We start from the raw sequence: 27,887 nt of genomic DNA, 5'->3' as shown, positions 1-27,887 counted from the left end.
ATGGGCCAAAGGAGACAGACCAAGTGTGTAGTCTTGTTTGCCCAGCTAAGTTATAAATATCTTCTTATACAGACTTATTTTGTAGCCCATATCACTTTGAACAGTACTAGTTACAGAGTAGATATTCAATTAACAACATTTTAGAGACCTCTTTGGTGACCCAGTGGTTAAAACTCTGTGCTTCCACTGCAGGGAGCACAAGTTTCATCCCTAATCAGGGAACTAAGATCCTGCATGCTACGTAGAAAAAAAAATTTTTTTAATATAACATTTTAACTGACAGTTCTCAGATCAATAATCAGATCTTGGGCTGTGCTTCATGCCACAACTAGAGTAGCTTTACCAAAAAGAAAGACCCAGGCTGTCAAAGATGGATACTGCTGGGTTGAAGGAGCATTTTTCATGTTGATCTATGCCTTAAATTGGCCTTGAACAAGAGCATCTGGGATCCTCTGCTGCCTTTTAGATACCAAAGAATCATTTTGAAAAGTGCTACAATAAAGCTGATAATATAGTGGGGATTTTTGTTTTTCTATTTTTTATTTTTAATTAGAGAATAACTGCCTTACAACGCTGTATTGGTTTTGCTGTATAACAATGTGAATCAGCCATAAGTGTATATATATATATACATACATACATATATGTATATATCCACTCTTAAGCCTCCTTCCCGCCCCCCCCACAAAGCTTATAATATAGTGATAATTATTAGATAACTTAAAGCAATAGGACACATCAAAAGGGTACCAACTCTACAATGTTAAGCGGATGAATTTATTTTGGTCTGTCCACAATGTGTCACCTGCTCCCCTGGGGACTGTTTTTAAGACCTTTGGCCTGAGCTGATGATGCAGCTTGTGGCCAGCAATAGATGGAAAAGAGCCATCCTTGGATGGATTTGATCCTGGATTGGGGATTATTTGTACCATGCTATAGCCAGGTGACCTATCAACTATATTTATAGCTTGGCTTTTTCTACTTTTCTTATTTCAGTCCTTACTCTGCCACCCTCATTTTTAAAGGGGAGAGGTTTAGTTGAGGTAGTTCCAGGATCCTACTTCATTTAAGCTAGTTTAAACTCCAAAGAGAAACCAGGTTATTTATTTTCATCATTAACCCAATATTATTGATGTGCATCTTTTACTATGTTTGAAGAGTAAATGGGCTTCCTAAGATTAGTCAAGGAATCCAAAATACTTTGTTACTAAATATTGCAACTTTTGTGCCCCCTCCCTTTTTCCCAGAGGGAACTGGTATCCGGGGGAGGGGAGATGGGAAAGTAAGTGAAAGCATAGACTACGAGAATATTTGTAACTGATGATTATTTTTATTATCTTAATTCTAGGTAAGGAAATTTAGCTATGCTTAGGTACATGAGGGAACCAGTAATCCAAGCAGTCATTAGTGGAAGTTTAGTTGTGATGTTCCACTAACTATATCCCTTCTCGTGGAATTATTGGCTAATTATTGGCAAAGGCAGAATTGTTTCCATGTAGAGAAGAGTAGGCAGGTAGGTCTATAAAACAGTATTTATAATTTAAGGATATTATCATGGTCCAGTTGCACAAAAGCATTTGCTTAAACAGTCAACTAGACCAGTTCCTTGAGTGGTCTAAAATCTCTATTTTTTTCATTGAGGTATAGTTAATCTACAATATCATATACGTTTCAGGTGTACAACATGGTAATTCACAATTTTAAAATGTTATAATCCATTTAAAGTTATTATAAAATATTGGCTGTGTTCCCTGTGTGGTACAATATATCCCTATATTTTATTTATCTTACACATAGCAGTTTGTACCTCTTAATCTCCTGCTCCTGTCTTGCCCCTCCCCCTCCTCACTCCCCACTGGTGACCACTAGTTTGCTCACCATATCTGTAAGTATGCTTCTTTTTTGTTACAGTCAGAGTTTGTTTTATATTTTTTTAGATTCCCTATAGAAGTAATATCATATAATATTTGTTTTTCTCTATCTGACTTCACTTTAGCATAATACCTTCCCAGTCCATTCATGCTGTTGAAAATGGCAAAATGTCATTCTTTTTTATGGCTGAGTAGTAGTCCATTTTATATACATACCACATTTTCTCTTTTTATGTCATCTTTATTTCTTATTTTTTGGGGGGGTGTGCTAGGTCTTTGTTGCTCTGCAGGTTTCTTTCTAGTTGAGATGAGTGGGAGCTACTCTCTAGGGGCCACGTGTGGGTTTCTCATTTCCACAGGTTCTCTTGCAGAGCTCAGGCTCAAGGGCACTTGGGCTCAGGAGTTGCGGTTCCAGGCTCTAGAGCACAGCCTCAATAGTTGTGGTGCATGGGTTTAGTTGCTCTTGCTCTGCAGCATGTGGGATCTTCCCAGATCAGGGATCAAACCTGTCTCTCCTTCATTGGTAGGCAGATTCTTTACCACTGAGCCACAGGGAAGTGCCATACCATATCTTCTTTATCTATTCAATTTAAGGTTTCCATATCTTGGCAACTGTAAATATTGCTGCTATGAATATTGAGGTACATGTATTTTTTTGAATTAGTATTTTCAGATTTGTATATATATATATAAACACCCAGGAGCAGAATTGCTGGGTCTCATGGTAGTTCCATTTTTAGTTTTTTAAGGAAACGCCATACTGTTTTCCACAGTGGCTGCACCAGTTTACATCCCCACACACAATATATGAGGGCTTCCTCTTTTCCACATCCTCTCCAACAATTGTTATTTGTGTTCTTTTTTATTATAACCATTCTGACAGATGTGAAGTGATAGCCTATTGTGGTTTTAATTTTCATTTCTTAAAACTGCTACTTTAGGAAAAATCAACTTATCAATTGTCACCATGTCTCTAAGAGATCCCACTTGCTAAACTCTTCAAAATGAAGTTTGGTTTTCCTTAGCATGCAGGCTGAATAATGAATCCTCTTCTTTGCTACCCATACATATGCAATTCAGTTCAGTTGGGTTCGATCACTCAGTTGTGTCCAACTCTTTGTGACCCCGTGGACTGCAGCACGCCAGGCCTCCCTGTCTATCACGAACTCCCAGAGATTACACAAACTCATGTCCATTGAGTCGGTGATGCCATCCAACCATCTCATCCTCTGTCATCCCCTTCTCCTCCCACCTTCAAACATATGGAATTAATGATCACCTAAATTGGCTCCTTTAAGTCACGTCCCCAAACTTCATTGAGGGAGGTCAAGAACGTGTAGAAGATCACACCTTTGAGCAAGAAAATTAATTGGGTATTCTGCCTCTCTTTTAGGTCTCAACATGGCAAACCAAGGACTTCCAGAACTAGCCCAGTTACATTTGAGAAAGAAATATTTTTCGATAGTGATGAGGTAAGAAAGAACATTAGCAAAGAACATTTATAATCTTTCTTTGGAGTTGCTTAGAGTACTTTATAAGCTGGGTCTCACAAACTTCCTGTTGAAAAGCACAAAATAGTCAAGATTTATATAGAAAGCAGGTTAATTTATCTAATTTAATGAAAGAGAAACAGAGACATAGAAAAGGGAAAAAAGAATGTGAAGTCACTCAGTCGTGTGCGACTCTTCGTGACCCCGTGGACTGTAGGCTACCAGGCTCCTCCATCCATGGGATTTTCCAGGCAAGAATATTGGAGTGGGTTGCCATTTCCTTCTCCAGGGGATCTTCCTGACCCAGGGATCAAACCCGGGTCCCCCATATTTTAGGCAGATGCTTTACCATCCGAGCCACCAGGGAAGTGGGAAAAGAAAAGGGAAGAGACGGGGACATATCAACAAAGAATCACAGCTCAAAACCCAGGGACCAGAAATCTATGTTAGGGCAGGAGTGAGCATTAAACCCTGACTTAAACTAGATATTGTCATCACTTCTTAAAACAAAACTCCATTGGGTAGCTTGGTTACTTCCCTAGGTTTATCATATTCAAGTAAATTTTCTGGGTCAACTTTCATTTCATTAGCCAGAGATAGTGAAATTCAACATAAAACTAAAAACATACTCCAATCATATTCAAGTGAATTTTCTGGGTCAATTTTCATTTCATCAGCCAGAGACAGTGCAATTCAACATGAAACTAAAAACATACTTCAATTTGGACCTTCCTGTGTGTGTGTGTGTGTGTGTGCTTAGTTGCTCAGTTATGACTGACTCTGTGGTCCCATGGACTGTAGCCTGCCAGGCTCCTCTGCCCATGGACTTTTCCAGGCAAGAAAACTGGAGTGGGGTACCATTTCCTACTCCAGGGGATCTTAGTTACCTGCTGGAAACTAATTTGGAAAAATATATAATACCTCAAAAAAATTCCCAGAGGCTTCCCTCCCAAATTAATTTTAAATATACTGTAAAAGAAGTCTTTGCATCTTCTCCCCCACAAATTTTCCCAAGATGTTTATGATCCTAAATGTTATATATTAGATATCACATCTGTGAAGCAGGATTTTCAAATGTCTTTTTGTTTTGAACCCAGGGACTCCAGTTTTACAAAAAGTAGTATAAATTCAATCGGTGCATCTCAGCATTTGTCCCCTATTGCTTCCCACCATCTCTAAAGGAATGCATGGCATAGCTCTGCTGGCCCTTCACCTAGTCCTCCCCCAACACCTGAAAACTGCCAGCTCCTGGCATGTTCCTCCTGGCACCTAATACCTCCCCTCACCACACAGTGCTGTTGCTCCTTACTATCACCCTCTTTTTCATTTACCTTCTTACTCTATTCACCTGTGCAGTTCCCTTTCTTCTGAATCTCATCTTACCTTCTTGAGAACCGGTGATCTTTAGGAATGCTGATCCACACCCAAGATTGTGCTCTTTATCGAATTTTTCATTAGACCAAGCCCAAAAGAGGTAACTCAAGAGTTTTTTTAATCTCCTTGTGCTCTCATCCCTTTGACTCATTCTTAGGTTATCTCAGTTCAGTTCAGTTCAGTTCAGTTCAGTCGCTCAGTCGTGTCCGACTCTTTGCGACCCCATGAATTTCAGCACATCAGGCCTCCCTGTTCATCACCATCTCCCGGAGCTCACCTAAATTCATGTCCATCGAGTCAGTGATGCCATCCAGCCATCTCATCCTGGGTCGTCCCCTTCTCCTCCTGCCCCCAATCTCTCCAGCATCAGAGTCTGATCCAATGAGTCAACTTTTCACATGAGGTGGCCAAAGTACTGGAGTTTCAGCTTTAGCATCATTCCTTCCAAAAAACACCCAGGACTGATCTCCTTTAGAATGGACTGGTTGGATCTCCTTGCAGTCCAAGGGACTCTCAAGAGTATTCTCCAACACCACAGTTCAAAAGCATCAATTCTTTGGTGCTCAGCTTTCTTCACAGTCCAACTCTCACACCCATACATGACCACAGTAAAAACCATAGCCTTGACTAGACGGACCTTAGTCGGCAAAGTAATGTCTCTGCTTTTGAATATGCTATCTACGTTGGTCATAACTTTTCTTCCAAGGAGTAAGTGTCTTTTAATTTCATGGCTGCAATTACCATCTGCAGTGATTTTGGAGCCCCCCAAAATAAATTCTGACACTGTTTCCACTGTTTCCCTATCTATTTCCCATGAAGTGATGGGACTGGATGCCATGATCTTCATTTTCTGAATGTTGAGTTTTAAGCCAACTTTTTCACTCTCCTCTTTCACTTTCATCAAGAGGCTTTTTAGTTACTCTTCACTTTCTGCCATAAGGATGGTGTCATCTGCATATTTGAGGTTATTGAGATTTCTCCTGGCAATCTTGATTCCAGCTGTGCTTCCTCCAGCCCAGTATTTCTCATGATGTACTCTGCATATAAGTTAAATAAGTAGGGTGACAATATACAGCCTTGACATACTCCTTTTCCTATTTGGAACCAGTCTGTTGTTTCATGTCCAGTTCTAACTGTTGCTTCCTGACCTGCATATAGGTTTCTCAGGAGGCAGGTCAGGTGGTCTGGTATTCCCATCTCTTTCAGGATTTTCCACAGTTTCTTGTGATCCACACAGTCAAAGGCTTTGGCATAGTCAATAAAGCAGAAATAGACGTTTTTCCGGAAATCTCTTGCTTTTTCCATGATCCGGCGGATGTTGGCAATTTGATCTCTGGTTCTTCTGCCTTTTCTAAAACCAGCTTGAACATCAGGGAGTTCACGGTTCACGTATTGCTGAAGCCTGGCTTGGAGAATTTTAAGCATTACTTTACTAGCATGTGAGATGAGTGCAATTGTGCGGTAGTTTAAGCATTCTTTGGCATTGCCTTTCTTTGGAATTGGAATGAAAACTGACCTTTTCCAGTCCTGTGGCCACTGCTGAGTTTTCCATATTTGCTGGCGTATTGAGTGCAGCACTTTCACAGCATCATCTTTCAGGATTTGAAACAGCTCAACTGGAATTCCATCACCTCCACTAGCTTTGTTTGTAGTGATATTTTCTAAGCCCCACTTAACTTCACATTCCAGCATGTCTGGCTCCAAGAGAGTGATCACACCATCGTGATTATCTTGGTCGTGAAGATCTTTTTTGTATAGCTCTTCTGTGTATTCTTGCCACCTCTTCTTAATATCTTCTGCTTCTGTTAGGTCCATACCATTTCTGTCCTTTATCGAGCCCATCTTTGCATGAAATGTTCCCTTGGTATCTCTAATTTTCTTGAAGAGATCTCTAGTCTTTCCCATTCTGTTTTCCACTATTTCTCTGCATTGATCACTGAGGAAGGCTTTCTTATCTCTCCTTGCTCTTCTTTGGAACTCTGCATTCAGATACTTATATCTTTCCTTTTCTCCTTTGCTTTTCACTTCTTTTCACAGCTATTTGTAAGGCCTCCCTAGACAGCCATTTTGCTTTTTTGTATTTCTTTTCCATGGGAATGGTCTTGATCCCTGTCTCCTGTACAGTCATGAACCTCAGTCCCTAGTTCATCAGGCACTCTATCTATCAGATCTAGGCCCTTAAATCTATTTCTTACTTCCACTGTATAATCACAAGGAATTTGATTTAGGTCATACCTGAATGGTCGAGTGGTTTTCCCTACTTTCTTCAATTTAAGTCTGAATTTGGCAATAAGGAGTTCATGATCTGAGCCACCATCAGCTCCCAGTCTTGTTTTTGCTGACTGTATAGAGCTTCACCATCTTTGGCTGCAAAAGAATATAATCAATCTGATTTCGGTGTTGACCATCTGGTGATGTCCATGTGTAGTCTTCTCTTGTGTTGTTGGAAGAGGGTGTTTGCTATGACCTGTGCGTTCTCTTGGCAAAGCTCTATTAGTCTTTGCCCTGCTTCATTCTGCATTCCAAGGCCAAATTTGCCTGTTACTCCAGGTGTTTCTTGACTTCCTACTTTTGCATTCCAGTCCCCTATAATGAAAAGGACATCTTTTTTGGGTGTTAGTTCTAAAAGGTCTTGGAGGTCTTTATAGAACCGTTCAACTTCAGTTTCTTCAGCATTACTGGTTGGGGCATAGGCTTGGATTACTGTCATATTGAATGGTTTGCTTTGGAAACGAACAGAGATCATTCTGTCGTTTTTCAGATTGCATCCAAGTACTGCATTTTGGACTCTTTTGTTGACCATAATGGCTACTCCATTTCTTCTGAGGGATTCCTGCCCACAGTAGTAGGTATAATGGTCATCTGAGTTAAATTCACCCATTCTAGTCTATTTTAGTTTGCTGATACCTAGACTGTCGACGTTCACTCTTGCCATCTCCTGTTTGACCACTTCCAATTTGCCTTGATTCATGGACCTGACATTCCAGGTTCCTATGCAATATAGCTCTTTACAGCATCAGACCTTGCTTCTATCACCAGTCACATACACAACTGGGTGTTGTTTTTGCTTTGGCTCCATCACTTCGTTCTTTCTGGAGTTATTTCTCCACTGATCTCCAGTAGCATATTGGGGACTTACCGACCTGGGGAGTTTCTCTTTCAGTATCTAGGGCCAGACAACAACCCTGGAGTCAGCAGGAGTTGAGCAGGCCCAGCAACTCTACCACCAGGCATGACACTCAAACAATCCACCAGCACCACCACTGGCAGATAAATGCAAAGTGGCAGACAGAAGGGTTGGGGCTTCCCTGGTTGCTCAGATGGTAAAGAATCTGCCTGCAATGCAGTAGATGTTGAGTTTGGTTCCTGGGTCGGGAAGATCCCCTGGAGAAGGGAATGACTTCCCACTCCAGTATTCTTGCCTGGAGAATTTCATGGCCAGAGGAGCCTAGCAGGCTACAGTCCACGAGATTACAAACAGTCAGACACAACTGAACAACTAACACTTCCACATTTTTCAGACAGAAGGATTACCAAAATTCAATTACTCTTTGCTACATTTCTGGAAGAATCATAAATCGCAAAAATATTTTTTAAAAGTGCACCGCCGTTTCTCCCTTCCTGTGTGCCACCTCCCAGCCCAGCAAGCAGTTATCCCCAAGACTTCCTTCCACTCACAACCCTTAAGTTATTGGCCTTCTGTAACTTGCTTTTCTCCTTAAAGATTGTCCTTCATTTTTTTTCTTCTTCTTTTTATCTAATTTCCTTCCTATAGAAATGGAAAAGGCAGAGGAAAGAGGTATAACCCCTTGGGGCGATTTGTCTAAACTTTTATGCCATCCTTGTCTATTTCACCACTTCACCTCCTGAGGACCCCTAACATTTCACACAGCTGGTCCACATTTCCATGTACAAGCTGCCTTGTCAGGACGCCTTAGAACTTAGCTCTACATGTTATGGCTCTCATTCCAGCAACCCAGGGTGCAGAACATGAAGTTCTTCTCACTTAATTTGAGTAAAAGAGCAGGTTTTAGCTGGATTAAGGTGAAGTAAGGAATAGAATATTGTTTAGGATAGGCGCAACTTGAAACACTAATATTTTGTTTATTGTCTCTAGATTATTGATGCAGTCGGGCAATCAAAATTTGTTCTAAAGAACCTGCACCATTACACAGTCCATCCAAATTTGGTAGGTGATAAAAAAGCATTCCCCCACGATCTCCAAGAGCAAGTTTCAGCTGCAGTGCCGAGGCCCAGTGCAGAGAATAACCCAAGTGCCTCCAAGTGCCACCAGCTACTGTGACTGTGCATTCTCCTGGGACCTGGGCGCTGATGGGAATGGTGGAGAGGAAGGAGGGTGGGGCTGGGAAGAAAGTGGGCCCTACAGCTGACTTGTTTTGTTCTTACTTTGAGAAAACTTATGTCTAATTAGGAAGTATTCTGTTTGCTCCCTCTCCCTTCCTCCCTCTCTAGTCCCCTGTCTTCTCCCTCCTGATGGAAAAGCAAATTTAGTGGGCCTCCCCCTTCCCCCACCACATCGAAAGTGACATGCTTCTTTTTGTGACTGATTTTCCTTTTTGACATTGTGCTTACTCTACCTTTAATGTGGTTGTGCCTGGAGAAACGTTGGTGGGTGGGAAGAGGTAGATGAGAGCTGTATTGGCCTCCTCAGGGCTCCCTGGGCTCAGAGATTTGCCACCTCATGGTCCACTCTGCCTCAGCATTGTAGAGGCCATTTAGGTTTAACATAGAAACTTCTGCTGGCCCTATTGTGTTGGACACAATGTTATACTTTTTCACAAGAATTAAGTCTTCTCTGTTCTTTTTTATGTGGAAACTTTCCCATCTCATTTCCTCAGCCCCTTGGTGGATTTGCAGGGAAATGTTCTGAGAGGAGAAAGGGACTGAAAGCTTCAGAAACATTTTCTGTAAAACAAGTTTTTGAGCCAATTTAGCCAGGCCCCATCCAGCTTCTCTGTCCCTAACCCATAAAGGTAAAAGATTAGCTAACCAATCAGTTAATCTGCCCTTGATCTAATCCCTTTGTCTCTCTGGAAAACTTTCTGTCTGCTCAGGCCCAGTACTATGAGCCTTTGAAGCCCACTGCACTGCAGAAATTCCTGGCTCGAAACAGGAAAATTCAAAGCTTCACGTTAAAAGTAATAGAGTATGATCAGGATAAGACCTTACTGATTCTGACCAACAACCCACTTCCCTGCCCGATAGATCATCAAGGAAAGGACATCACACCAAAATACTTTTCCAATGAGTTACTGCTCAAGGTAAGAAGACCTGGGGAAGTTTCCTGGCATCATGAGTAAGGATCCTGAGGAATTTAGCAGTTAGCTTGAAGAAGGGAGCTAACTTAACATGGAAGATGGTACTCAGGACCAACCACTTCCTTCTTATTCTTTGCCACATGCTTCACCAAATAGAATCTGAGGGCCTGGGAAATACTCAGAATCAGAGCAGTACAAACTTGGGTCATGAAATTTCATTCATTGCACAGAGGGTCTTAATTAAAAAATCATTCTTCCTTGATCAAAGATATTTAATTTGTAATTAACAAAGGGTAAACTAGCCACTTGCTTTATAATTGAGTATAAAGTGCTGTGCTTAGTTGCTCAGTTGTGTCTGACTCTTTGTGACCCCATGGACTGTAGCCCACCAGGCTCCTCTATCCATGGGATTCTCCACGCAAGAATACTGGAGTGGGTTGCCATGCCCTCCTCCAGGGAATTTTCCCAACCCAGGGACTGAACCCAGGTCTCCCACATTGCAGGCAGATTCTTTGAGTATAAAGTAGCAACAGATAAATCTGGAAATGACAAGTAAGGAACAGAAACGAATATCTAAAGAGGAAAGAGTTATGCTCTCCACCCATAGCTCTTGGGTTTCAAGAGGGAAGAGGAACAGAAAATTTACTGTCACAGCAGCCAGATATTTGGGACTCTGTTATAACTGTTGTTGTTGTTTAATCACTAAGTCGACTCTGACTCTTTTGCGACCTCATGGACTGTAGCCCACAGGTGCCTCTGTCCATAGGATTTCCCAGGCAAGAATACTGGAATGGGTCTTCCTGACCCAGGTATTGAACCCACGTCTCCTGCATTGGCAGGTGGATTCTTTACCACTTAGCCACTAAGCAAGCCCAGGACAATTGCTAGATATATGCCAAGCTAAGAACTAAAATGTAAAGGTAATTACAGGACAGTTTCTATGTTGAAGGAATTTGGAGTCTAACAGGAGAGACAGATCAATAAATGAGATATACAAAGTAATTATTAATATAATATGCTAGGATATGTGAGTAATAAAAGAATATACAAGATATACTAATATACAGTAGGGAACAGTATCTTTGTTGGAGGAAAGGAAATAATCAGGGAGGTTTGGCAAAGGAGGTGAACCCTGACCAAAAATAAAAGAAGATATTCCAATCAATGGGAAAAGCAAAGGCATAGATTCATGAGAAAGTGAGGTACATTTAGGGGAATGTAAGAGAGTAAATGGTGGTACTGGAGAAGACTCTTGAGAGTCCCTTGGACTGCAAGGAGATCAAACCAGTCAATCCTAAAGGAAATCAACTCTGAGTATTCATTGGAAGGACTGATGCTGAAGCTGAAGCTCCAATATTTGGCCACCTGATCAAAGAGCCAACTCATTAGAAAATACCCTGATGCTGGGAAAGATTGAAGGCAGGAGGAGAAGGGGAGGACAGAGGATGAGACATTGGATGGCATCACCGACTCAATGGACATGAGTTTGAGCAAGCTCCAGGAGATGGTGAAGGACAAGGATGCCTGGTGGGCTGCAGTCCATGGGAATGCAAAGAGTTGGACACGACTGAACAACAACTATATTGTTGGTACAATTGTCAAGATGAGACATGCTGAAGAATTTAACTGTCAGCTAAAAAGATACACAACATGAGAGTTGTGAGTTAAGTTTTATTTGGGACAAAATCAGGACTTCTGCCCAGGAGATAGCACCTTAGATAGCTCTGAGAGACTGTTCCAAAGAGGTTGTGGAGGGAGGTCAATATAAAAGATTTTGGTGAAAGGGGAGTTCAGTGCAATCAAACACTTATTTTACAAAAGGTTTTCTGCTAGTCATGAGGGACTAATGTCACCATGCAGGGATTTAGTGTTTTTCTAGATATGAGGAGAGGCAAGGATTGGGATGTATAGTCAAAGCTTTGGTTTTTCCAGTACTCATGTATGGATTGAAGAACTGACTCATTAGAAAAGACCCCGATGCTGGGAAAGATTGAAGGGAGGAGGAAAAAGGGACGACAAAGGATGAGATGGTTGGATGGCATCACCAACTCAATGGACATGAGCTTGAGCAAGCTCCAGGAGTTAGTGATGGACAGGGAAGCCTGGCATGCTACATACAGTCCATGGGGTCACAAAGGGACATGATTGATAGATTGAACTGAACTGAAGGACTGGAATCATGAAATCGGTTCCTGAAAATATCTATCTAAAGACCTGTTCCACCAGTTTCCCTGGAACACACAGTGTCTCTCCACCCTGATTTCTCTTCAGAGAGTGTTGAAAATCAGAAGCTGCAGTAGCACAGAATTAAGTCTCTGCAGCAGCTGCTGCTGCTAAGTCACTTCAGTTGTGTCCGACTCTGTGTGACCCCACAGACGGCAGCCCACCAGGCTCCCCCATCCCTGGGATTCTCCAGGCAAGAACACTGGAGTGGGTTGCCATTTCCTTCTCCAGTGCATGAAAGTGAAAAGTGAAAGTGAAGTCACTCAGTCGTGTCCAACTCTTAGCGGCCCCATGGACTGCAGCCTACCAGGCTCCTCTGTCCATGGTATTTTCCAGGCAAGAGTACTGGAGGGGGGTGCCATTGCCTTCTCCGAGTCTCTGCAGAGGCAGATGCAAATGCCCTTGTTGTTGTTCAGTTACTGGCACATGCTCTTGGCAAGTGTCAATTTGCACTTGACAGGCCAGTGCCAATTTGTAGTTGATAGAACTAAATCAATAGAGTAAATGAAGAAAACCAATTTAAGATATATTTAGGAATCACGATCTAAAAAAGATCTTGAATTCCCTGGCAATCCAGTGGTTAAGACTCTGGGGTTTCATTGCTGGAGGCCCTAGTTCAATCCCGAGTCAGAGAACCAAGATCCCACAACCCTTGTGGTGTGGCCACAAATATATGTGTGTGTGTGTGTGTGTGTGTGTGTGTGTGTGTGTGTGTATGTCTTTCTTGTAAAAAAGATCTTGAAAGCCATAAAAGTGGGCCTAATATAACTAGAAGAAATTAAATAAATGAAAGTGTTAACAAAAAATCTAATTATAACAGAAATATGATGCTGGGAGTGGAATTACTCAAGATAGACCATTATAATAACACGTGGTTAATTTAGAGTTAGTATTTCCTCCATTGCTAGATGGATGGCAGTGAAAGATTCCTTTCCAAACAGAGGATAAAATGCTAACATCCAACAGTATATGCTGACAAAGGAGTTAATTGATTCATTGCCTATGATTTCTTGGGTCTCAGAATTTGTGCCATTTGAGCATAAGCTCAGTGATTGTTCTCCTGGTAGTGGGTAATATACACTGAGAGGAACAAATGTCAGGCCAGGGTTTTCTTGCTCAAGGTAGAGAAGGAAATGCAAGACTATCATGTAACCTTGGTGCAAGAAGAGCTTCCTTCCAACAGCTGCCACTTTGTGGGCCTTGCAGGTCGCATGTGGGACCTGATCCTATTCATGAGTAAATTGCAGTACCAGCCAAATGGTATTAATAGACCATGGTAAGGCTTTGATTGTCGAAGACTGGCAGCATGGTAATTTTATGGGGCTATCTGGAACAAGTCCAAGAAGATGGAAATGCCCAATATCTAGAATGCCTCTTGAATATTCATGCTGCATCCCTCCTGTCTTACTAAACAAATATGGCACTCTTTTATGAGCCTAAGATTATACACAAAAGAAGCATTCTTTTGCTATATCCAGACATGTGTATAAGAAGAGTGTGGGTATCAGCAATCAAGCTGAAGAATGGACCAGACATGTCTATCACAGTGGTTGTTATACTCACAGCCCTTTCTAAGTAACATGGCCCTACCACAGTTTGTGAACAAAGGCCATATTCTGAGTAACTAGACTCAATTTTCTATGCCTACCTAGAGCCAGAGGACACCAAACCCAGGGAAGCCAATCTCATAGGCTGCTTAGTGACCTGTGCTATAGATTGGTGCTGTTAAATCAAACCAACCAGATGAAAACTGAAACCAAACCAAAACCAACTGAGGCCAAAAGCTTGGCATTATTAGTACACCAGTACTGAAGCAAATCTCAGAGACAGAATTTTGGGTGAAATAGAAAATAATAGATTTATTGCTCTTGACTAAATAAGATGTACAACTTGAGAGTTGTGAGTTAAGTTTTATTTGGGGCAAAATGAGGACTGCAGCCTGAGAGGCAGCATCTCAGATATCTCTGAGAGACTGCTCCAAAGAAGGAGTGGGGGAAGGTCAATATATATATAAAATTTTGGTGAAGGGGGAGTTCAGTGTAATCAGTCACTCACTTTACAAAAGGTTTTCTGCTAGTCATGAAGAGTTGATGTCACCATGAAGGGGTTTAGTGCTTTTTTAGATATGAGGAGATACAAGGATTGAGATCATAAATTCTGTTCCTGAAAACACCCACAGCCTTGTCTAACTCAATGCAAATATGAGCCACACCATGTAGGACAACCCAAGATGGACAGGTCATGATGGAGAGTTCTGACAAAATGTGGTCCACTGGAGAAGGGAATGGCAAGCCACTTCAGTATTCTTGCCTTGAGAACCCCATGAACAGTATGAAAAGGCAAAAAAAGAAATGACACTGAAAGATGAGCTCCCCAGGTCAGTAGGTGCCCAATATGCTACTGGAGAAGAATAGAAGAATAACTCCAGAAAGAAGGAAGAGATGAAGCCAAAGCGAAAACAATGCCCTGCTGTGGATGTGACTGGTGATGGAAGTAATGTCCGATGTATAAAGAACAATATTGCATAGGAACCTGGAATGTTAGGTCCATGAATCAAGGTAAACTGGAAGTGGTCAAACAGGAGATGGCAAGATTGAACATTTTAGGAATCAGTGAACTAAAATGGACTGGAATGGGTGACTTTAATTCAGATGACCATTCTTACCTACTACTGTAGATAAGAATCCCTTAGAAGAAATGAAGTAGCCCTCATAGTCAACAAGAGTCCTAAATGCAGTACTTGGATACAATCTCACAAACAACATAATGATCTCTGTTCATTTCCAAGGCAAACCATTCAATATCACAGTAATCCAAGTCTGTGCCCCAACTAGTAATGCCAAAGAAGCTGAAGTTGCACAGTTCTATGATGACCTACAAGGCCTTCTAGAACTAACACCAAGAAAAAGATGTCCTTTTCATCACAGGGGACTGGAATGCAAAAGTAGGAAGTAAACAGATACCTGGAGTAACAGGCAAGTTTGACCTTGGAGTACAAAATGAAGCAGGGCAAAGGCTAACAGAGTTTTGCCAGGAGAACACACTGGTCATAGCAACACCCTCTTCCAACAACACAAGAGAAGACTCTACACATGGACATCATCAGATGGTCAATAATGAAATCACATTGATTATATTCTTTGCAGCCAAAGATAGAGACACTTTACACAGTCAGCAAAAACAAGACCAGGAGCTGACTGTGGCTCACATCATGAAATCCTTATTGCAAAACTCAGACTAAATTTAAGAAAGTAAGGAAAACCACTAGACCCTTGAGGTACAACCTAAATCACATCCATTAGGATCATACAGTGGAAGTGACAAATAGATTCAAGGGATTAGCCTCCATGGGGGCTGGAGTCCCTACAAATAGTGTGTGTGAAGAACTATGGACAGAGGTCCATGACATTGTAGAGGGGGCGGTGATCAAAACCATCCCCAATAAAAAGAAATGCAAAAAGGCAAAATGGTTGTCTGAGGAGGCCTTACAAATAGCTGAGAAAAGAAAAGAAGTGAAAGGCAAAGGAGAAAAGGAAAGATATACCCATTTGAATGCACAGTTCCAAAGAATAGCAAGGAGAGATAAGAAAGCTTTCCTCAGTGATCAGTGCAAAGAAAAAGGGGAAAACAATAGAATGGCAAAGATTAGAGCTCTCTTCAAGAAAATTAGAGATACCAAGGGTACATTTCATGCAAAGATGGGCACAATAAAGGACAGGAATGGTATGGACCTAATAGAAACAGAAGATATTAAGAAGAGGTGGCAAGAATACACAGAAGAACTATACAAAAAAGATCTTAATGACCCAGATAACCACAATGGTGTGATCACTCACCTAGAGTCAGAAATTCTGGAATGTGAAGTCAAGTGGGCCCTAGAAAGCATGACTATGAACAAAGCTAGTGGAGGTGATGGAATTCCAGCTATTTCAAATCCTAAAAGATGATGCTGTTAAAGTGCTGCAGTCAATATGTCAACAAATTTGGAAATCCCAGCAGTGGCCACAGGACTGGAAAAGGTCAGTTTTCACTCTAATCCCAAAGAAAGGCAATGCCAAAGAATGTTTAAACCACCATACAATTGCACTCATCTCACACCCTAGCAAAGTAATGCTCACAATTTTCCAAGCTAGGTTTCACCAGTACATGAACTGTGAACTTCCAAATGTTCAAGCTGGATTTAGTAGAGGCAGAGGAATCAGAGATCAAATTGCCCACATCTGTTGGATCATAGAGAAAGCAAAGAATTCCAGAAAAACAACTGCTTTTGCTTTATTGACCATGCTAAAGCCTTTGAATGTGTGTATCACAACAAACTGTGGAAAATTCTTAAAGTGCTGGGAATATCAGACCACCTTACCTTCCTCCTGAGAAATCTGTATGCAGGTCAAGAAGCAACAATTAGAACCAGACATGGAACAATGGACTGGTTCCAAATTGGGAAAGAAATACATCAAGGCTGTATTTGTTATCCTGCTTATTTAACTTACATGCAGAATACATCATGAGAAATGCCAGGCTGGATGAATCACAAGCTGGAATCAAGATTGCCAGGAGAAATACCAATAAACTCAGATATGCAGATAACACCACCCTTATGGCAGAAAGTGAAGAGGAACTAAAGAGCCTCTTGGTTTAAATGAAAGAGAGAGTGAAAAGCTGGCTAAAACTCAACATTCAAAAAAGTAAGATCATGGCATCCAGTCCCATCACTTCTTGGCAAATAGATGGGAAAACAATGGAAACAGTGACAGAATTTATTTCGGCTCCAAAATCACCGCAGATGGTGACTCTAGCCTTGAAATTAAAGGACTCTTGCTCCTTGGAAGAAAAGCTATGAGAAACCTAGACAGCATATTAAAAAGCAGAGACATTACTTTGCTGACAAAGGTCCATCTAGTCAAAGCTATGGTTTTTCCAGTAGTCACGTATGGTTGTGAGAGCTGCACCATAAAAAAGACTGTGCACCAAATAATTGATGCTGTTGGACCGTGGTGTTGGAGAAGACTCTTGAGAGTCCCTTGGACTGCAAGGAGATCCAACCAGTCAGTCCTAAAGGAAATCAGTCCTGAATATTCATTGGACGGATGCTGAAGCTGAAACTCCAATACTTTGGCCACCGGATACAAAGAGCTGACTCATTAGAAAAGGCCCTGATGCTGGGAAAGATTGAAGGCAGAAGGGGAACGGCAGGACAGAGGATGAGATGGTTGGATGGCATCACTGACTAAATGGACATGAGTTTGAGCAGGCTCCGGGAGTTGGGTATGGACAGGGAAGCCTGGCGTGCTGCAGTCCATGGGGTCACACAGAGTTGGACACGACTGAGTGACTGAACTGACCTGAAAAACACCCAACTATCTAAAGACCTGTCCCACCAGATTCTCTGGAGCACAGAGTGCCTCACTCCAAACTGAATTCCCTCAGGAGGTGTTGAAAGTCAACAGCTGCTGTGGCACAGTGTTTAATCTCTGCACAGGCAGATGGCAAACGCCCTTGTGTTCAGTCACTGGCAATGCAACTGGTAAGTGACAATTTGTGGTTGACATTGCTTTGCCAGGCAAAGGGGGACACAGTGGGCTCCTACGCTGAGAAACTTTGTGTCCCAACCTAGGAGGATTTGATGAGGAGTTTTATAGGAATAGTTCATGAGTGGGGTTGCTGATAAAATTAGGCTGTGTGCAGGGCCTGAACACTTTTAATCTTGTCTCAGGTGGCCTTGATGAACTTCTCTGGTTCCTTTAATCTTGCTTCAGGTGGCTTCTTGACTACTCTTCCCTTGATTAGCAACTGTTTGCTAATCAGGGAAGGTCATGGAGGCTGGAGTCCCCAGAAATGAGAAATAGGCGACAGAAAGATTTCTGTGCCCAGGAGCTCCACAGGGTCCTGTTTAGTTTCGTAACCTACCAACAACCAAAATCTTTGAGCTAATCAGATTCTTGCTTCCAGGCATCTGAATTGGGAAAGGAAAATATTGAGAGTGTGTGAGGAGGAGGAGAGCGTTGAGATTGGAGGAGGACATGGTAGCCCCCTCCAGTATTCTTGCCTGGAGAATCCCATGTATAGAAGAGCCTGGTGGGCAATAGTCCATAGGGTTGCAGAGTCAGATACGACTGAAGTGACTTAGCACACATGTGCATGTGGGAATAAAAACTGAAAGGACATGGAGGGGAAGGACAGAAAAAAGTCAAACCATGAGTAAGAAGGTAGTAGGTAAGTAGGGGCAGATTGAAACAAAATTTGTAGGTTAAAAAAAATGATATTCAGGGCAAAAGTAAGGAATGAATGCTAGAGCGAGAAGGAAGCAGACAGGAAGAAAGTAGGAAACATGTTAATGGCATGATGCTAAATGATATGAGACAAGATAGACAAGCTCATGCAGTTGGGGTCCTTAGCTCGTGCTGCTTTGGATTCCAAGTAATGGTTTTATTCTTGTTTTTCTGCTCTAAAACCTAGCTCTGCTAAGGTTTCTGCTCTTTTGTGGTCAGATTATTGGCTATGACAGGTCCTAGGCATAAATGGAGGTAACTTAAATGAATACCCCTATTAATGGAGGTAACGTCAATGAATCCTGTTCCTCAAAATGAAATAGTTTCAAGAGTACGAGAATCAAAAGGACATGGTTCAACCACAGGATTTTTATAAGAATTTATGAGATTTTTATGAGAATTAAACAATAAATGTAACAGATATAGCAAATAAATACAACAAAATAACCAATAAATGTAATAACAAATATAAAAAAAGACATGGTTAATTCAGCAGCAAACATTTTTAAAAAGAGGTTTGAAAATTCTGAGCTCAAAGGTTCAGTACAGGTCAACTAATTAGTTGGGTTATTCATTTATTCTGTCATTCTTTTATTCATTCAATAACATTTATTGAGCACTTACTATTTGCCAGGCAATGTTATGTGGTAGGGATCTATCAGTGACTAAGTCAAAGTTTAATTCCAGTGGAGTACACAGACAATAAGCAAGTCAACAATTGCACAGAACATACCTATTGTAATAAGCGCCCCCAAAAGCAGGATAAAGGAATGGAGAGTGATGGGTGTGATTTAGACAGGGTAGCTAGAGAAGGTTCTCAGAAGCAGTGATCACATTTGAATAGGGACTTTAATGAGATATATCCTATAACTGTCTACACCTAGAATATTGTTCCTATTTCAGTTTGCCACACATTAGGAAGAATCTAATTTGTAACTTTCTTAAATGAGTTAAAATGAGAGAAATCGGGAGAAGAGGGAATAACCCAAAGCCATGTCATATGAAAAAAGTTCACAGTGTTGGCACTGTTGAGTCTGGAAGAGAGATGGAACTCAGGGGAAATGTGATGGATTTCTTTAAATTATTTAAGGTCTCTATGAAAGAGACACTAGATTTGTTCTGTTTGGAGTTGTTGCTGTTGTTCAGTCACTCAGTCATGTCTGACTCTGTGACCCCATGGATTGCAGCATGCCAGGCATCCCTGTCCTTCACTATCTCCTGGAGTTTGCTCAAACTCATGTCCATTGAGTTAATGATACCAACCAACCATCTCATCCTCTGTTACCTGCTTCTCTTCCTGCCCTTCAACTTTTCCAGCATCAGGGTCTTTTCCAATAAGTCAGCTCATCACATCAGGTGGCCAAAGTATTGGATCCTCAGCTTCAGCATCAGTCCTTCCAATGAATATTCAAGGTTTATTTCCTTTAGGACTGACTGGTTTGATCGCCTCGCTGTCCTCTTGGGAAGACTCTCAAGAGTCTTCTCCAGCACCACAGTTCAAAAGTATCAATTTTTTGGTGCTCAGCCTTCTTTACAGTCCAATTCTCACATTTGTACATGTGAACTCTCTTGTAACGCTGAAGAAACTGAAGTTGAACAGTTTTATGAAGACATACAATACCTTTTAGAACTAACACCCAAAAAAGATGTCCTTTTCATTATAGGGGACTGGAATGCAAAAGTAGGAAGTCAGGAAACACCTGGAGTAACAGGCAAATTTGGCCTTGGAATGCAGAATGAAGCAGGGCAAAGACTAATAGAGTTTTGCCAAGAAAATGCACTGGTCATAGCAAACACCCTCTTCCAACAACACAAGAGAAGACTCTACATATGGACATCACCAGATGGTCAACACCGAAATCAGATTGATTATACTCTTTGCAGCCAAAGATGGAGAAGCTTTATACAGTCAACAAAAATAAGACCAGGAGCTGACTGTGGCTCAGATCATGAACTCCTTATTACCAAATACAGACTTAAATTTAAGAAAGTAGGGAAAACCACTAGACCATTCAGGTATGACCTAAATTGAATTCCTTGTGATTATACAGTGGAAGTAAGAAATAGATTTAAGGGCCTAGATCTGATAGATAGAGTGCCTGATGAACTATGGAATGAGGTTCGTGACATTGTACAGGAGACAGGGATCAAGACCATCCCTGTGGAAAAGAAATGCAAAAAAGCAAAATGGCTGTCTGGGGAGGCCTTACAAATAGCTGTGAAAAGAAGAGAGGCGAAAAGCAAAGGAGAAAAGGAAAGATATAAGCATCTGAATGCAGAGTTCCAAAGAATAGCAAGAAGAGATAAGAAAGCCTTCTTCAGTGATCAATGCAAAGAAATAGAGGAAAAGAACAGAATGGGAAAGACTAGAGATCTCTTCAAGAAAATTAGAGATACCAAGGGAACATTTCATGCAAAGATGGGCTTGATAAAGGACAGAAATGGTATGGACCTAACAGAAGCAGAAGATATTAAGAAGAGGTGGCAAGAATACATGGAAGAACTGTACAAAAAAGATCTTCACGACCCAGATAATCATGATTATGTGATCACTAATCTAGAGCCAGACATCTTGGAATGTGAAGTCAAGCGGGCCTTAGAAAGCATCACTATGAACAAAGCGAGTGGAGGTGATGGAATTCCAGTTGAGCTATTTCAAATCCTGAAAGATGATGCTGTGAAAGTGCTGCACTCAATATGCCAGCAAATGTGGAAAACTCAGCAGTGGCCACAGGACTGGAAAAGGTCAGTTTTCATTCCAATCCCAAAGAAAGGCAATGCCAAAGAATGCTCAAACTACCGCACAATTGCACTCATCTCACATGCTAGTAAAGTAATGCTTAAAATTCTCCAAGCCAGGCTTCAGCAATAAGTGAACCGTGAACTCCCTGATGTTCAAGCTGGTTTTAGAAAAGGCAGAAGAACCAGAGATCAAATTGCCAACATCCGCTGGATCATGGAAAAAGCAAAAGAGTTCCAGAAAAACATCTATTTCTGCTTTCTTGACTATGCCAAAGCCTTTGACTGTGTGGATCACAATAAACTGTGGAAAATTCTGAAAGAGATGGGAATACCAGACCCTAACCTGTCTCTTGAGAAATCTGTATGCAGGTCAGGAAGCAACAGTTAGAACTGGACATGGAACAACAGACTGGTTCCAAATAGGAAAAGGAGTACGTCAAGGCTGTATATCGTCACCCTGCTTATTTAACTTCTATGCAGAGTACATCATGAGAAACGCTGGACTGGAAGAAACACAAGCTGGAATCAAGATTGCCAGGAGAAATATCAATAACTTCAGATATGCAGATGACACCACCCTTATGGCAGAAAGTGAAAAGGAGCTAAAAAGCCTCTTGATGAAAGTGAAAGAGGAGAGTGAAAAAGTTGGCTGAAAGCTCAACATTCAGAAAACGAAGATCATGGCATCTGGTCCCATCACTTCATGGGAAATAGATAGGGAAACAGTGGAAACAGTGTCAGACTTTTTTCTTTTTTTTGGCTCCAAAATCACTGCAGATGGTGACTGCAGCCATGAAATTAAAAGATGCTTACTCCTTGGAAGGCAAGTTATGACCAACCCAGATAGTATATTCAAAAGCAGAGACATTACTTTGCCGACTAAGGTCCATCTAGTCAAGGCTATGGTTTTTCCTGTGGTCATGTATGGATGTGAGAGTTGGACTGTGAAGAAGGCTGAGCGCCAAAGAATTGATGCTTTTGAACTGTGGTGTTGGAGAAGATTCTTGAGAGTCCCTTGGACTGCAAGGAGATCCAACCAGTCCATTCTGAAGGAGATCAACCTTGGGATTTCTTTGGAAGGAATGATACTAAAGCTGAAGCTCCAGTACTTTGGCCACCTCATGCGAAGAGTTGACTCATTGGAAAAGACTCTGATGCTTGGAGGGATTGGCGGCAGGAGGAGAAGGGGACGACAGAGGATAAGATGGCTGGATGGCATCACCGACTCGATGGACATGAGTCTGAGTGAACTCCGGGAGATGGTGATGGACAGGGAGGCCTGGTGTGCTGCGATTCATGGGGTCGCAAAGAGTCGGACACGACTGAGCGACTGAATTGAACTGAACTGATTGGAAAAACCATAGTTTTGACTATACAGATCTTTGTCAGCAAAGTGTTGTATCTGCTTTTTAATACTGTTTCTAGGTTTGTCATAGTTTCTCTTCCAATGAGCAAGTGTCTTTCTATTTCATGGCTGCAATTTGGACTGTAGGGTAGAAGTTACAGGGTGTTAGCAATCAGCTATTAATTAAGTAGGTTAGGTTTTTAGAGATAGGAAGATTGACCACTTGATAATAATATGGACGGATAAGATGAATGGTTAGACTTGATGGCCTTCAAGATCCTTTGAAAGTCTTTGATTCTATGACCTTAATAATGACAAAACTATTACCTCACAAAACACCCCATTCTGTGGCCTTTTCACTGCAGAGAATAGGATGTGAATGAGACAGCCATCTGTAAGAAAGGTGGGTAGCAATATTTCCCAATTTATTACCAAATGTTTGGTTTCCTAAGCAATTCACTAAGTGAATCCTCAAAACCCAGGAAATTCTTCCATTTACACAAAGGGCTAGTGTGCAAGCTTAATCAATGACTTTGGAATCTGACCAAAATTTGGACACATCATCTGGCTGTGAAATGAATATGTGTTAGCATACTTAGGGAATTGCTTTTCTCTCCTTTGGGTTTCTGTACCCCTACTTCCCTCTTTGGCAGGTCTTGTTGCATGAGTTTAGAGGAACTGGAGCTTAGTCCAGGAACCTAGCTCTGCCTTTAAGCCCAGGGGACTCGGCTTACTCCCTCACTCTTCTTCCCGTTGCTGCAGGAAAGTCATCAGCACAAGCCCACCGAGAACTTCCTCCTACCCTTGATGCCTCAGAAAAAAAACTTAAGATCTGGACTGAAACCAGTATTCCCTTTGATGCTGTTGGAGGACACCACATCCAAGCGAGAACAATGGTTTAGGTGGAGTCCTGGGTCTTTCTTTCCTTTTCCTTATTCATGTCACTACCTCTCTTCAATATGATTTAACAAATACTTTTTGGTTATAGGGAATGTGGAGAACTGTATAACAATAAGACAGCTTTCCTACATGACCCCCAACCACATTTCCACCTTAGCGACAGAGAAACAGTAACGCAAACCAAGGTTTTTCACAAGAGATGTAGTCAAAGGTCTATGATTTGAGGAACCAAAAAATCTCCCTCAGTGCATGTTAAGGATTGTGATATAGGAACAATCTGATTTGAAATTGGTTATAGGAGCAGCCTCTATCTAGTTTGGAGAGGAGAGAGAAGATTCTGGAGTTCCTTCATAGGCTTGCAATACTAGGTTCTAGAAGCATCCCTTCCACTGAACAATACTGCCACTCTGTACCAATGAACACCCTCTAATTGTGCTGTCCTTTCTTCTTCCCTAGAAGCTGAGGATGTAGTGCCTGGTTCCAATAACCCCCTACCCCTACCTCACCCCCACACTAGGACCTACTAAGTCAACTTTCTTTGTTAAGGTTTTCCACCGACAAGGATTTCAAGAGTGAAGGGAAGTATTCAAAGGTCTACACTCTGAGGCAACAGAAGAAAATGTACCCTCAGCTCACCTTTGCTTCAGTCTGTAAAAAATATATGAAGAATGATGGTAAGGTCCTCTCTTTCAAAGCAATGCTTTACAAGACAGCAATGTGGGCAGGAGGGACAACCTATGGGGATGAGTGTTGAGGGCAAATCAACATCTCTCTTGGAGGTTCCGGAGACTGTTTTTCTGTGTATCATGGAAGCCAAGAACAGATAGAAGCCTGAGTGGTTCTAGGCTTTTGACCTTGTTTAAATCCTCAAATTTCAAGAAAGTTCCAGCGTAGTGTTTCCCAAACTACATCACCCACCACGTTACTAGTTTTGGTCAATATGTTGTTTGCCCTATAATTTACTTAATGTTTTTCTTTAAAAGCATTATTATTTTTTGGTTTCATCCTAATTATTGTCCTATGTTATTGTTCTATGTCCTATGTCCTAATGTCCTATGTTATTGACATCATGGGTTTGATATACTAACACATGGGCTTTTTTCTCCTCTTATACATTTAATTGAGGCTTCCTTGGTGGCTCAGACAGTAAAGAATCCACCTGCAATGCAGGAGACCTGGGTTGGGAAGATTCCCTGGAAGAGGGCATGGCAACCCACTCCAGTATTCGTGCCACCATGGACAGAGGAGCATGGTGGGCTATAGTTCCTGGGGTTACAAAGAGTTGGAAATGACTGAAGGACAAAGCACAGCATACATTTAATCAAATTCATAATAATTAAAATTTAAAATGTTTATGTATCTCCCAAAACTACCCAGTGGTGTGCATATCACACTTTGAGGAAAACTGTTCTAAAAGGGCCAAAGGATAAGCTGTGAGTCTCAAAGGTCCATGAGTCTCCTTGGGGCTGAGGCAGGACAGTGTGGAATAGGTTTGGGATAAGGTAGGGGTGCAATAAGAATGCTCCTCACAAACTGTCATTCATTTAGCAACATTTATTGGGCACTTACTAAGTGTTAGATATTTATCAAGCACCAGTAATAGCACTTTCAGTACATAGGATATATGGATGGCCAAGTCATTAAGGGCTTTGTCTATTAGTATAAATAAAGGCTTAGGTTTTATCCAACAAGTGTTTATGACCCACTGAAGAATTTCAGAGCACTGAACTCACATTTGTGTATTAGTTTAATCAGTGAGTCCCCAGACTTCCCTAGCCTATGGCTCCAAGATAAGGTTGATTTCTCCTCTGGGGTTTCTTTCCTTGAGCAATTTCTGAAACTCCCAGAGGTATGCTTCCCTGTTCTCCAAGGCCATTCTAGTGACAGCCAACCATCCTCAGTTCCAACAGTCACAGCTCCAGAGGCATGAGGGCATATTTTACCAACCCTTACCTGGCTTCTTCAAGCATCTCTGCTCCTCCTGGACCTATGTGCCACCTCACCCACCTACTGCCTCTCTTAACTCCCTGTGCTTGAGTGTTCAGTTGTGTCTGACTCTTTGTGACGCTATGGACTGTAGCCCACCAGGCTCCTCTGTCCATAGGATTTTCCAGGCCAGAGTATTGGAGTGGGTTGCCATTTCCTTCTCCAGGAGATCTTCCTGACCCTGGGATTGAACACATGTCTCTCACATCTCCTGCATTGCAGGCGGATTCTTTACCACTTAAGCCATCAGGGAAGTACCCTCTTAACTCCCCATATACAGCTAAACCCAAACTGTGGCATTAAATAACACTTCATAGAGACTTCCCTAGCAGTCCACTGGTTAAGCTCTGCACTCCCAATGCAGGGGATGTGAGTTTGATCCCTGGCAGGGAACTAGATCCCACATGCTGCAGCAAACAGCCAAAAGAGAACAAACAAGCAAAACTAAAACCCAAAACACTTCACAGATGCGGACAAAAGTTCAAGGGTGGCAGAGAGTCATTTATCTTGTTTTAAAAGGGGCCACTCTGGGACTTCCCTGGTGGCCCAGTGGCTAAGATTTCACACTCCCAATGCAGGGGGCTCGGGTTCAATCCTGGGTCAGGGAACTAGATCCCACATGCTGCAACTAAGACCCAGTGCAGCCAAACAAATAGATATTTAAAAATAAATAAATAAAAAGGGCCACTCTTAAGCTCAGCCTCAACCCTCCCCTCCATCCTCCAAGTTCCTTCACACTTACCAGCAGGCCCCCAGCATATTATCCATTCTTGGGAGTCTCTCAGTTTACGTGCACCATCTCTGCCTAGGCTTCCAATACCTCTGGCCCACGAGAGGGGAAGAGGTTGCTCCTTTCCCCTAAGCCTTTTTATTTTCAGGCCCAGGATGAATAAGTAGGAATGTCTATTTCCTTCAAGGGAAACTCTGCATGGAAAGCAAGGTTTGAGCTTTATAAGCCAGAAAAGGCAAGCATAATAGTAGATTTAGTAAAATTGGAGTTAAATCTCAATTGATACCATATGTAGGATATCAGCAGTTTAGTTTAAATCCATATTAGAAGAAAGAGTTTCTCCAGGGTCTAGAATCTAATCTGGATTAGAATTTCTCTGATTTTCCAAGGCCATGATTCTGTGAAGGTAACCCAATAACCCAATTTACACTTCTAAACAGAACACTTAATATCTCAGTCTGCAAGATTTCTTAGAATTATGGTAACTTTACAGTTTCCCTCAAGAAAAATGAATGGCTGTTTCCCCTATGTATCTAAAGGGCCGTTACTGTGCTTTTCCTAAACGACTTATTGTGAAGTTGATGCAGTGTCTCTACCTCAAGCAAAAGAGAACCTAGCAAGCCCTCCTTCCATCCATAATGTTCCATATTTACCAGGCATCCAAATAAAAGGTTACATAGGAAACTGCTTTGATGGGGGCCAGGAAGGCTGGTTAGGAGGCTGTCCAAAAAACAGATAGGACCTGAATTAAGGCAATAGCAGGAGGAATAAGAAAAGAGATTTAAGGGATATTTACATGGCATAATGCTTCAGAATAGAGGGGAGGGATGGGAACAGGACAAGCCCAAACAGAGGCGTCCAAGAAGGGCTGAAATTGAAAGAGAATCTGGAAAAAGTGATACTGAAGCCAAAGGTAGAAACAGCTTCTTAGTTTACACGCTCAGACAGGAGAACTGAAAATCAACATACATTTTAGGAAAGGGCCAAGAGGAATCTGAACGCACAAGTGAAAGCACCTTAACTTAGTAAGAGTTATGTAAGTGTCAATCCCCTGGAGAAGGGAATGGCAACCCACTCCAGTACTCTTGCCTGGAGAATTCTGTGGACAGAGGAGCCTGGTGGGCTATTGTTCATGGGGCCGCAGAGTTGGACACGACTGAGCAACTAACACACACACACACACACATAAACACACAAGTGTCAAAATGGTCACAGATGGAATCATTTGAAAGGGGTGGGGTTAGATAGGGAAGATCCTAAACTGGTAGTGTTTTAAAGCGTGTCTTGATGAAGGGAAGAATTATAAACAAAGTTGGGAATGGTGGTCAGTGGTCCAAAACCTACCCTTCTTGCTCTGAGTAAAGACCAGCTTTCTCACCCCTCCAAATGGGTCTCTTCATTTTTCACATTACGTGTCCTCCCTTGGGAAGTCCATTTTCACGAAGGTGCCCTGTGCTTTGTTGCAGTCTCCAAGAAGTCAGGGAGCGACTCGTCAACTTCCCAGATGATTTGGGAACCATTAACCCTTTCGTCACTCCTGGAGAAGAAGCCCACCAGAACCGCACCAGGAGAGAGCGAGTTCCGCAATGGAAGGGCCCAGCAGTGGTTTATAAAAAGCGCCACTGTCATTAAGTGAAAACAAACCCTACAGGCCCCCCGCTTCTCCAAAGACTGAGGG

General features: G+C 41.9%; 1 protein-coding gene across 1 annotated transcript; it reads left to right on the top strand.

The window, feature by feature from the left end:
- Window positions 1-27,845, top strand: TSGA13 (testis specific 13). Its single transcript, XM_040259646.1, has 7 exons — window positions 1-23; window positions 3,265-3,343; window positions 8,853-8,924; window positions 9,811-10,017; window positions 23,356-23,495; window positions 24,040-24,167; window positions 27,676-27,845. The coding sequence occupies exons 1-7, from the start codon at window positions 1-3 to the stop codon at window positions 27,843-27,845; spliced, it is 819 nt and encodes a 272-aa protein (XP_040115580.1).
- Window positions 27,846-27,887: the final 42 nt, after the last annotated feature.

Source organism: Oryx dammah, unplaced genomic scaffold (assembly GCF_014754425.2).
Source record: "Oryx dammah isolate SB20612 unplaced genomic scaffold, SCBI_Odam_1.1 HiC_scaffold_18, whole genome shotgun sequence".
Lineage (NCBI taxonomy): Eukaryota > Metazoa > Chordata > Mammalia > Artiodactyla > Bovidae > Oryx > Oryx dammah.
Note: the sequence above shows the minus strand (reverse complement) of the source record. Positions and strands in the feature narration are given on the sequence as shown.